At 43.3% G+C, this 12,494-nt stretch overlaps 2 protein-coding genes across 2 annotated transcripts in view; both read right to left on the reverse strand.

Annotated features, from left to right (window-relative positions):
* Nucleotides 1-1,216, reverse strand: part of DTD1 (D-aminoacyl-tRNA deacylase 1) — a 227,232-nt gene extending 226,016 nt beyond the window's left edge. The window contains exon 1 of the mRNA XM_066235051.1: nt 1,002-1,216. Coding sequence (XP_066091148.1) covers nt 1,002-1,044 — 43 coding nt within the window. The 5' untranslated portion in view covers nt 1,045-1,216. The remainder of the gene's footprint in view (nt 1-1,001) is intronic.
* Nucleotides 1,217-9,951: 8,735 nt separating this feature from the next.
* Nucleotides 9,952-12,087, reverse strand: SMIM26 (small integral membrane protein 26). Its single transcript, XM_066234667.1, has 2 exons — nt 11,895-12,087; nt 9,952-10,269 (listed from the first exon to the last, which is right to left on the reverse strand). The coding sequence occupies exons 1-2, from the start codon at nt 12,010-12,012 to the stop codon at nt 10,115-10,117; spliced, it is 273 nt and encodes a 90-aa protein (XP_066090764.1). The 5' UTR covers nt 12,013-12,087; the 3' UTR covers nt 9,952-10,114.
* Nucleotides 12,088-12,494: the final 407 nt, after the last annotated feature.

Genomic DNA, 12,494 nt, shown 5'->3' on the forward strand with positions numbered 1-12,494 from the left:
CAGAAAAATACAAAAATAAATAAATAAATAAAAATAAAATTATGCTTACATGCCTGTTAATTTTTAATAATAATTGTAAGAAAAAAAGTACTCATTTCGATACAAATATGTCACATCTCATGCAATGGATTGACTCTGCATCGATCAAATATGGACATTTACAGATTAGTCTTCCAGTATCAAAAAGGAGGACATGTAGGAGGACACACTTTTCCAGGGAGGACGGAACTTACAAAAGAAGGACTGTCCTCCCTAAAGGAGGACAATTGTTCACCTTACTACTTTATCTACATTAATCATCTGGACTCCGTTAACAGTGATTAACATTAATCATTGTTCATATTAGAATACAGTGATCAAGGGGTGGGTAGCTTGACCCACAAGAAATCAGTAGAATTACTTTATCCTTAATTCTTAAGATTCTGACCCCATTCCCCGGGGGTCAGGGAGAGAGGACCAGGAGTGTTCTGGGGCAGGGAGCGGGCTGGTCACGTGGACGCAGGCAGCCCGCAGAACTCATCGGCAGGAACCACTCTTCACATCTGCGCATTTCATTGCGAGTCAAGCTCCCTCCAAATTGGGGCATGCAGAAAATGGGCAAAATGGTTCATTTAAAATAGGACGTTGGTAAAGCGGATGTTCTTGCTCCATAAACGTTGCCTACGTGTTTGTGCAATATTCCACTGCGGGGGTCCTCGGAAGAGCTGCCACACGGTACTCAGAACCAAAATAAAAACGGGAAGGCGCGTTTATGGTGAACCCAGAGAGATCCTGGGGCGCGCTGGGTTCCCCCCGACCCCCAGGCACAGGGACAGCGACCTGGGGCCGCGGCAGTGCCCCGAGCCGGGCCGGGACCGAGACTGAGGGGTCCGGGCTCGCGCACCGGCCAGAGCGGCCAGCGCGGCCCCGGGGACCGTGTGGGGAAACCGTCGCGGGGCGCCCAGGGACTGCCGGGCTCAGGGTCGGAGCAGCTTCTCCCGGGCCGGCCCCGCCCGACTGACCTGTGACGCTGGCCCGGGTGACACGCTGCACCACGGCCTTCATGGCGACGGCTGGCGTGAGTGGGGCGGTGTCGCGCTTCTTCCGGCCGCGGACTCTGCGGGCGCTTCTGCGGCCAGCGCCCTCTGCAGGTAACACCGGGAAGCGCGCCTGGCCGCCCCGTCAGGTCAGGTTGGCGAGGGCCGGCGGGGTCTGTCACGCTCACCTAAAGGTTGGTCCTGCCCACGCCAAAACCTTACTGTAAACCGCCCATTCAGTGGTAGGCCCGCCCCATTCTTGGTCTTGCTCCACGCACGGCGAGGTCCCGCCCGACCCTGGATCCCCACCTCTGCCCAGACCTAGGTCGGCTGAGACCAGTCTCTCTGCACCTGCGTTTCCTCACTTCCTCTCGCCGGAGAGCCATCATTCCTATATCCCAGAGTATCCTGAATCCTAATGGTAATTGATTCCTCTTCCCCTTTTCCATCCATGCCACTGCCCCGATAGCCTCCCAAATAGTTTTTCCCTTGTCTTCCTGCCTCAGTGGCTTCTCAGAAACCAGACAGAACAAGATAAAACAAGATAAAAAGATGTAGATGCTGCCTAAAATAGCCATTTAACTATTTAAGTATTATTCATTTGACTTAACCAGGTCATGGTAGTACAGAGATGTCTGCTGTAATTCTCACTCTTACTCTAAATACTTAGCCCACATCTACTGGCCCCAACCCTGCAGGGTTGTTAGGAGATTTAAATAAAATAGACTATGTAAAAATGCTTAGAAAGCTGCAAAGGACTATGCAAATATCACCCTAACAAATCATTATCACTGGTAAAAATAAGTTTCTCTCAGTGTGTCTTCTTACCATTTTCTAGTAACATTGATGGGTGTAGAATGATAACGTTCAGGACACACTACCCCCAACACGGCACTTTGGCATACTGAATATGTAAAGCTGGAGGAGTTTGAGAAAACAGAAGCAGGAAAGTCACTCAGACCTTCCCTAACCCTTCTTCTCTGGAACAGGTCATAAATACTGCACGTGAGAGGTGCCTTTGCTGCACTTGAAGGGAAGAGCATCCTTATCTCCAAGAACAAGCAGGCCTTGCTAGTCTCCCCAATTTACTAGTTACCTTCATATTACTTGAAATATCATATTCCTCCACTACTGCCCCATATTCATCAAACCTAAAAATATTCTGGTCTTTCATATGGTCTCTTTTCCTTATGAAGGCTCCTGTGTCAGGTATTGATTGATTGAGTGATGTCTCAAGTAAAACAAATTTGTATGCTTTTCTCTTGTTCAATCAGTTTAATTCTCAGACCCACCGAGGGATCCTGGGAGTGCTGAGGAAAACTTTTCCTCCTCATACAAGAGAAATCCTTCAAATAAAGAACAAAAAAAAGTCATTTGGCCAGGAAAGAATACAAATTACTATGCTTGAATGTTAACACTACTCACTAAATCACCTTAATGAAATGGCCAAAGTTAACCACACCAGTAATGAGACAAACACTATATACTTCCTGCCACTGCACTAAGAAAGACATATCAGCTTTGTGGTATTTCTGTCAAAAATGTATAATCTGTGAGGAAGGAAGAAACTTTACCCTCAAGCTTCTTCCGACTGGTCTAATAATCAAATAAACACAACTCAGATTAACATGAGAAACTAACCAAATTTAATACATACATACTTGTGGGACAAGAGTCAGAGACCCCACATGCATGAGAGGTTCAAAGAGAGAAAGGGAACACGGGAATATAAGACAGCCTGAGTAGGAATGTTAAGGTGCTTTGGGGGCTTCAAAGGGTCATTTCTGAGAGAGCATGTTTAATAATTAGTAGTTTGCCTTGCCCTATAAATAGGTTAAAGGAGGTTATCTGTTTTCTTTCTTTTCTTTTTTTTTACAGTGACAGAGAGAGAGACAGAGTCAGAGAGAGGGATAGATAGGGACAGACAGACAGGAACAGAGAGAGATGAGAAGCATCAATCATCAGTTTTTCATTGCCTACACCTTAGTTGTTCATTGATTGTTTTCTCATTTGTGCCTTGACCGTGGGGCTGCAGCAGACCGAGTAACCCTTTGCTCAAGCCAGCGACCTTGGATCCAAGCTGGTGAGCTTTGCTCAAACCAGATGAGCCCACGCTCAAGCTTGTGACCTCAGGGTCTCAAACCTGGGTCCTCCACATCCCAGTCTGCCGCTCTATCCACTGCGCCACCAACCAGTCAGGCAAAAGAGGTTCTTTTTATGGGCAAAACCCCCAATTCAAGTTCTAGGTAGTTGAGGGGCATATGTTTCTCTTGAGCCCACAGCTAAGTTGCCTTTAGTTCAAAAACAATTCACGGCCCTGGCCGGTTGGCTCAGTGGTAGAGCGTCGGCCTGGCATGCAGGAGTCCTGGGTTTGATTCCCGGCCAGGGCACACAGGAGAAGCGCCCATCTGCTTCTCCACCCCTTCCCCTCTCCTTCCTCTCTGTCTCTCTCTTCCCCTCCCGCAGCCAAGGCTCCATTGGAGCAAAGATGGCCCGGGCGTTGAGGATGGCTCTGTGGCCTCTGCCTCAGGTGCTAGAATGGCTCTAGTCGCAACAGAGCAACACCCCAGATGGGCAGAGCATCACCCCTTGGTGGGCATGCCAGGTGGATCCCGGTTGGGTGTATGCGGGAGTTTGTCTGACTGTCTCTCCCCGTTTCCAACTTCAGAAAAATACAAAAAAAAAAGAAGAAAAACAATTCACATATCACAGAGATACATGTTGAGGTGGTTCTTTCTGTACCCCCCAGTTCCCACCTCTGAAACTTCCCTGGAAGTTTCACATTCTGGAAGTTGGGTTGATAGATTGCTCTATATCTCATTAAATCAGTCTGTCTTGAGAAAGGTTGAGTTCAAATATTTGTCTCATTTCAGGAGGTAGTGATGACGGTGAGCTCCTAAATTTAGGATTATGATGCAGGTCTTTAGTAAAAAACATCTCTGAGGAAACAAAAATATAATAGTAAAGCTTAATGATTGAAGCAGACCATAATCTATTTCTGAGTTCTTAGGCAGGCAGTTGAGATTTCTGAATGTCTGTCTTGGAATCATCTTCAGATTGAATGAGGGCACGCAGTTACAGTGTGAGATTCTCCTGGCCTGCAGTTTGAGCTTCTCTGGCAATCTTTCTTCAATTGGCATATATGAGCGTCCATATATGAACTGTTGTGGTAATTTCTCTGAAATCAGTTAAGTTGTCCAACTTCAGCTTGGCCTTGGGAAAGGGACAGTTTCAGTTCTCAGTGATTCCAAGTCAAAGGATGAAAGAAAAATTGGAAACAGTTTGACAGTCCTAGGCAGATGGAGAGAACTAGAATTAAAGATTCAATCCAGTTTACAGAAAGAAAACAAAAAACTCAAAAGATAATAAACAACACTAGAATTTAATATCCATAAAGGTCTATTATAGTTTCTATTTAAACATAATTTTTCCTCTAAAATCATATTTACCAAAGATAGCCAAATTAAGACTAATTTATTTGCAAAATACAGGTAAGTCATTTCAATAAACTTGGCCTGATTACTTTGTATAAGTCCAGCAAGAATAGTAATTAACCACATGGGCTTTTTTATTTATGTTTTTAAAGATTTTATTTATTCATTTTTTAGAGGAGACGGAGAGAGAGAAGGGCAGAGTGGGGAGCATCAAGTCATAGTTGCTTCCCATACTGTGCCTTGACCAGGCAAGCCCAGGGTTTCAAACCAGTGACCTCAGTGTTCCAGGTGGACTCCTTATCCACTGTGCCATCACAGGTCAGGCATTAGAACCTGTTTTGTTTTGTTTTTTAAAAGATTTTATTCATCGACTTATTAGAGACAGGAGAGAGAGAGATAATGGCAGGGTGAGGAGTAGAAAGCATCAACTTGTAGTTGCTTCTAGTATGTGCCTTGACCAGACAAGCCCAGGATTTTGAACTGGTAACCTCAGTATTCCACCACATGGACTCTTTTAAATGTGCTGTGCTGGAATTTTTTATAAGGAATCTTCAGAGTGAACTTTAAAAAGCCTCTCATGACCAGAAAAGCCATGGCAAGAACTTGCCATCAAACACTGCCTGCAATATCCATAGATTTGGGTATGTTCCTCTCCTCTCAAGCTCAGCAATATATCCTGAGGTTCCTGCACCTGCCAAAAAGTGACATTCTTTACTCACCTGGTAAGGCTGCTGGGAACTGTGTAAGCAAGGTACCAAGATAATGTTTCCAAGGGTTTTTATTGGCTTCCATCAGTCAATATTAATGCTGTCTGGTCATATCTGAATCTATGCATGTCTCTCTCAAATGACATTCCAGTCAAGTCTTTAATAATGTAACATTTCCAATTATCTCCTGTTTTAAGAACAGATTCTTACTGAACTTCTGCAAATAACAATTTTGCCATGAAAATGATGACACTGCGAGTTTCTAAATTCTGGAGTAATCAAGTAGGGAAAAAATGAACAAATGTTTCAGTTCTGTTTACAAAAGTATAGTTTACAAATCACTCAAAGTCATAGGTAGCTTTATTATTATATATATTTTTATTTTACTGAGAGGAGGGGAGGCAGAGACAGACTCCCACCCGGCAAGCCCACTAGAGGGCATGCTCTGTCCATCTGGGCAATGCTCTGTTGCAACCGAAGCCATTTTTTAGTGCCTGAGGCAGAGGCCATGGAGCCATCCTTAGCTCCCAAGGCCAACTCACTCCAATTGAGTCCTGGCTGCAGAAGGGGAGAAGAGAGAGAGAGAGAAGTGAGAGGGGGAGAGGGGGAGAAGCAGATGGGCACTTCTCCTATGTGCCTTGGCCGGGAATCAAACCCAGGACATCAACACACTGGGTCAATGTTCTACCATTGAGCCAACCGGCTAGGGCCCATAGCTACCTTTAGAGAAAGATTTTTTTCTTCTATTTGTAAAAAAACAAACAAACAAAAAAACAAAAAACAACCAAATTAAAACCAAAAACCCAGCAATGTTTCAAACAAAAATCATAAAAGTTGTAACCGTTCTCATCAGTTCATTCAATCCCATATAATTAAATTTCTGCTTGAATCCAGTTTTTCCATTAGTTCTCTCAACCCTGCTTGATAATTGAAGGTGATAGGTTCAGTGATAATTCCAAGAAATTTTCAAGGCTGTCCATCAAAGTTCATATGATTTTCTCAGAGGTTGCAGAAGGCATACCCCAAGGGACAAACACATTTTCTTTTCTTTCTTTTTTTTTTTAATATTTATTTATTTATTTATTCATTTTAGGGGGGGAGAGAGAGAGAAAGAGAGAGAGAGAGAAGGGGGAGGAGCAGGAAGCATCAACTCCCATATGTGCCTTGACCAGGCAAGCCAAGGTTTTGAACCGGCAACCTCAGTGTTTCCAGGTTGACGCTTTATCCACTGCGCCACCACAGGTCAGGCACAAACACATTTTCTAACAGTGTTTGCCATTGTGAGGGTGTCAGCCTTTCATTAGGGGAAGGCTTTAACCTGTCCAGGAATCATACAATGTTAACATATTGATAACCCATCCCAACTGCAGTTGAATAAAATCTGGCTTAAATGTAGTATGGTGATGAAGAAATGCAAAAAGAAAAAAAAAAAGAAAAGAAAAGAAAAAACGGGGTTTGCCAGAAGCCTGAAAGAACCAAGTGGCTGCCTTGGGTTTCCTACAATCTTCCCTATTCATGCTATTGTTTATCTTTACAATATACTCTAGAAGCTTGTCACCACATTTTCTTTTCTTTCTTTTTTTGGTGACAGAGACAGAGATAGAGAGAGGGATAGGGACAGACAGAAAGGGAGGGATGAGAGCATCAATTCTTCATTGTGTCTCTTTGCTGCGGCTCCTTAGTTGTCCATTGATTGCTTCCTCATATGTGCCTTAACTGGAGGACTAAAACAGAGCAGTGACCCCTTGCTCAAGCCAGTGACCTTTGGGCTCAAGCCAGCAACCCTGCGCTCAATCTGGCAACCTCAGGGTTTCGAACCCAGGTCCTCTGCGTCCCAGTCCCATGCTCTATCCACTGTGCTACCGCCTGGTTAGGCTGTCACCACATTTTCTTTTTTTTTTCTTTTTTTTTTTTTTTTTAGAGGCAGAGATAGACAGAGACAGACAGACAGGAACGGAGAGAGATGAAAAGCATCAATCATCAGTTTCTCGTTGCGTTGCGACTTCTTAGTTGTTCATTGATTGCTTTCTCACATGTGCCTTGACCGCGGGCCTTCAGCTGACTGAGTAATCCCCTGCTGGAGCCAGCAACCTTGGGTCCAAGCTGGTGAGCTCTTTGCTCAAGCCAAATGAGCCCGCACTCAAGCTGGTGACCTCGGGGTCTCGAACCTGGGTCCTTCCACATCCCAGTCCGAGGCTCTATCCACTGCGCCACCACCTGGTCAGGCTGTCACCACATTTTCTAATGCTTCCCATGAAAGTTAACTATGGGAAGTTAACTAAACCTAACTATGGGAAGATTCTCCCTTTTTTTATTTATTTTTTCAAGAGAAAGAGAGGGATAGAAGAGCAAGAAGTATCAACCCACAGCTGCTCCACAGCAGTTGTTCATTAATAGCTTGTCATATGTGCCTTGACCAGGCAAAACCAGGGTTTTAAATGGGCAACCTGAGCATTCCAGGTCAACTCTTTATCCACTGCGCCACCACAGGCCAATTGGGAAGATTCTTAAAATATCTCAAAAGGTTTGGACATTTGACTAAAGAGGATAGGTCGTTATGAAGTAATACTTAAGTATCCATTTAACCAGTGACAAAACTATTTTTTGAAAGACAAATACAGAGGTTTACATACCTGTTAGCAAAATTTGTTCTTACTATTGAAGAGATTTGGTTTTCTTAGATAATCAAGGACTAAGATAATATAAAATACAGAAAATTATTTTGATAAAACACATAATCTCTGCTTTCTAGGCAGAAAAATTTTTCAAAATATCAGTAGCAGACCAATAGTCTAAGAAAACTTTGTCCTCTATAGTAAAGAGAAAACCAAACTCTAATTTTACATCTTACTTTTGATATTTAAATTCATTGAAATTATTTCCTCTTACTCAGTTTCACTTCTAAACTTTCCTTCCTCAAGATTACTTTTTCACTGACCAGGCGGTGCTGCAGTGGATAGAGCATCGGACTGGGATGCCAAGGACCCAGGTTCGAGACCCCGAGATCGCCAGCTTGAGTGTGGGCTCATCTGGTTTGAGCAAGGCTCACCAGCTTGGACCCAAGGTTGCTGGCTCGAGCAAGGGGTTACTCGGTCTGCTGAAGGCCCACGGTCAAGGCACATATGAGAAAGCAATCAATGAACAACTAAGGTGTCGCAATGTACAACGAAAATCTAATGATTGATGCTTCTCATCTCTCCATTCCTGTCTGTCTGTCCCTGTCTATCCCTCTCTCTGACTCTCTCTCTATCTCATATGTGCCTTAACTGGGCACATAAAAAAAAATACTTTTTCATAAAGTTTCTTCAACTTTCTGTGTCTGCTTTAGTATGTCCCTTGTTCTCTTACTCAGAAATAATCTGGAGAAAATTATTTCATTTCCCTTAAGGAAAACACATTTCCACATCTTACACCTTCTTTGAGCCAAGTACATCCTATTTTTCTTGTATACACATTAATTTTTGTACCTTTAATTACACATATTAGACTTCTTAACCTTTAAAAATCCCAATTTCTAGGGAAAAACTAAGGAGTAAACAACTTGGAACTGTCACACCAGTATTCTTTTATAAACACATTTTATAATTTATAGAAATATATATTTCCGGTCCTGGCAGTTTTGCTCAATGGTAGTGTTGACCTGGCATATGGATGTCCTGGGTTCAATTCCCGGTCAAGGCACACAGAAGAGCCCATCTGCTTCTACACCCTTCCCCTCTCGCTTCTTTCTCTCTCTTTCTTCCCCTCCTGCAGCCAAGGCTCCATTGGAGTGAGTTTGCCCCAGGAACTGAGGATGGCTCCATAGCCTCCACCTCAGGCACTAAGTGAAGCTCAGTTGTTGAACAACGGAGCAACCCTCCAGATGGATAGAGCATCGCCTCCTAGAGGGTTTGCCAGGTGAATCCCAGTCCCCGCACATGCGAGAGTCTGCCTCTGCCTCCCCTCCTCTAACTGAATAAAAATAAATAAATAAATATATATTTCCTCACAGCACAAAATCTTTTTAATGTGGAACAAAACATGTTTATTAATAGACTCAAATATCCTTAGTTCCTCTATGAGAAGCAAAAAGTAAACCTATGTTCAATAATTAATGTTGTAGTTTAATTTAGCTAGCAAAACTTTAAAGATTCAAGTTACCGAATTACCAGACTTAGGAACCCATTCTTAAGTACATGTATGTTGAAATAAGAACATCCAAACTTGTAGAAAAATTTCATAATAGTTTATTAGAATTTATTTCAGCCAGAGGCAGGCAGGACGGTTGAGTGGGTGGTTCCTGGTGCCAGGCCCTCCTAAAACTGCAACATAATCTGCTCTAATTCTGTGGTGTCCATACACATTTTTTATAAACACCCCCTTGATTTAAGTTCACTTATGTGATTTTGTTCCTTGCAACCAAGAGGCCAGTAAAGAAACCAATGCAGCACTCTAGGGCAGGAAGCATATTGTCCCAACTTTGTATTCCCTGCCTCTAGAATATACTTAAGTCACAGCTGGGATTTAATCAACACCTGCTCTGTTCCTAAATAACAAGTTGTCTATTTAGTTCATAACATATTTGCCAAGTACCCAACAGTATCCAAAGGGCTGCTACAAATCCCAAACTGAAAATAGAGATTTGCTGAATCTAACCATTAATGGACCACTAAAGCCATGTCTGACAGAAACATAAAAGAAATATAAAGTTTATTCACTAGTTTCAGAAAGCAAGCTTAAAGACCTCAATGTAAATTTTCACTTTAACTTTTCACTCATAAAAGTACAGAGGGACACACTTGTTGAATATGTAAATTTACTTTTCCTCAAGGAAATATTTATTGCATATTATTAGTGACTATTTTACAGCAAAATTAGTTAAATGTATACACATCTCACAAACATAAAATGGTAATCAAGGCATCTATCAAATGTATACGCTGAACCAAAGTCCTGGTTTTCAGAATTCCGCCGTTAATCATGATTCTGGTCCAGGGCCTCCAGTCCATGATTTCCAATAGTTGGCGATCTTGTCAGTAATTGGAACAAAATCTTCTTTATATGTGATAATCGTTTCCACATAAAACCCTTTCGGGGGCTCAATTATTTCATCCTTCTGCTCTAATTCATCACCTTTAAAAAATATGGAACACCTGAATTATTAACTTTTTACTTAGGAAGTAATCATCAAAATTATTTAGTAAAGTCCTGGAAATAAAATAAACTAAGACAAGAATTACTTGGCCCAGGATTTCCTTTTTTGAGACATCTTTTTGTCCTACATCATCACCATTTAAAATAATTGAACACCTCAAGCCCTGGCCGGCTGACTCAGTGATAATGTCAGCCCAGCGTGTGGAAGTCCCAGGTTCAATTCTAGCCAGGACACACAGGAGAAGTGCCCATATGCTTCTCCACCCTTCCCCCTCTCCTTCCCCTCTTCCCCTCCTAAAGCCAAGACTCCATTGGAGCAAAGTTGGCCGGGGCACTGAGGATGGATCCATGGCTTCCGCCTCAGGCACTAGAATGGCTCCGTTGCAGCGGAACAACGGCCCAGATCCACATAGCATCACCCCCTAGAGGGCATGCCTGGTGGATTCCACTCAGGCTCATGCGGGAGTCTCTCTGCCTCCCTGCTTCTCACTTCAGAAAAAACAAACAAAAAACTAGAACACCTCAATTATTAACTTCTAATTTTGAAATCAGTCATGTAAATTATTACTAAAGTTTTGTAAATAAAATAGAATTATCCCCACCCTCATTAGATACCGACACCATTTTCTTTCCGTAAACAAGAAAAACAAACAAAACGTGACCACTACAGAAACTAAAATATTTTTAAACGCTCAATATTGGACAGTGTACATTCAGGGCACTGACAATCTTCATCACCAAATGTAATCTTCAGCACAGCTTCAACATAACAGCTTTACTGAGATACATACTTAACATGTCATACAATTACTCATTTAAAACGTATCATTAAAAGTATCAACCTGGAAATGCTGAGGTTGCCGGTTCGAAACCCTGGGCTTGCCTGGTCAAGGCACATATGGGAGTTGATGCTTCCAGCTCCTCCCCCCTGCCTCTCTCTCCTCTCTCTCTCTCTCTCTCTCTCTCTCTCTCTCTCTCTCTCCCTCTCCTCTATAAAATGAATAAGTAAAATTAAAAAAAATAAATAAATAAAACGTATCATTAAATGGTTTTTGGTATATTCAAGTCTAGGCAACGAGCACAACAATTTTACAATATTTTAATCCACAAAAAGAAACCCCTTTTTGCTGTCACTCTGCATTACTCCTCCCATCCAGCCCCAGGCAACCACTAAACGACTAGAGAAGTATATTCAGATTTCCAAGCACATCTTGGAAAGCTAAGGGATTTCCTTTCCACTCAGTAACGGGGAAGGTCCTTAGCTGGTACAAACGCTGCCACAATTGTTTGCTCGCCAAATGCGACCAGGACTAATGCTAACAGAAGCACCGCCGTCCAGGGTCTGAAAATTGCATTTCGAACATTACTGATCCTTCAAATTCTGAGTATAAGGGCTGGCCTCGTTCAAAATATGAAGAAGACTTAGATAAGAGAATTAAAAATGTAGCTCCTGGCAGACTCCATTATAACGAGTGGCTCCAAGCAACCATTCCCCAGTTGTGCAGATTAGCTCGCTGATAGCACAGCAAAGCCGCTCGGGTCACCCCGGCGCATACCCCACCAAGGCCGCACGTCCGGGGGAAGGTCAGGCCGGAGAGCCCTACCTAATGGCTTGCTCTTTTTCCGGCCGAATAAAATCAAGGAGCCCAACAGGCTCCAGGTGCCCAAGGCGTAGAAAGCGGACATACGCCGATACCAAGCCGTGGCCTGGTCCAGACGCATTGCGGGACCACGAAAAGGTTTCGATTTTCCAAGACTCAGGAGGTAGGCGGGTCTTCCGGCCTGTGCGTCACAACCGCTGGCGCTGCCTCCAAAGGAGAGTTCTCCCGATGCATCCTGGGGCGTGTAGTACGGAAAGTCGCTCCTGGGATTGGACACAGGTCGAGGACCTTTGCTTCAGGTGCTTGGGATGGTTTCTTTGCTTTGCTGCGAACGCACAACCGTGCATGCCAAATGACCTGTTAAATGACAGTTTCTGAGAGCGAACTTCTCACTTACAAAATTGTACCGCCTGCCTTAACAGGTTTCAGATGGTTTTGTAAAGATTAGTTCCATTCCTCCTCCACCTGTCTCACCCTGCAAACTCTTCCCCCTTTTACTTTCTGGAGCCCTGTCTGGGTGAGCATTGGGTTTATCCACATCAAAGCTAATCCCTCCACTATGCTCTGGGTCCCATTCTAGGGCCTTTCCCATCAATTACACCT

This window comes from Saccopteryx bilineata, chromosome 6 (genome assembly GCF_036850765.1).
Source record: "Saccopteryx bilineata isolate mSacBil1 chromosome 6, mSacBil1_pri_phased_curated, whole genome shotgun sequence".
NCBI lineage: Eukaryota > Metazoa > Chordata > Mammalia > Chiroptera > Emballonuridae > Saccopteryx > Saccopteryx bilineata.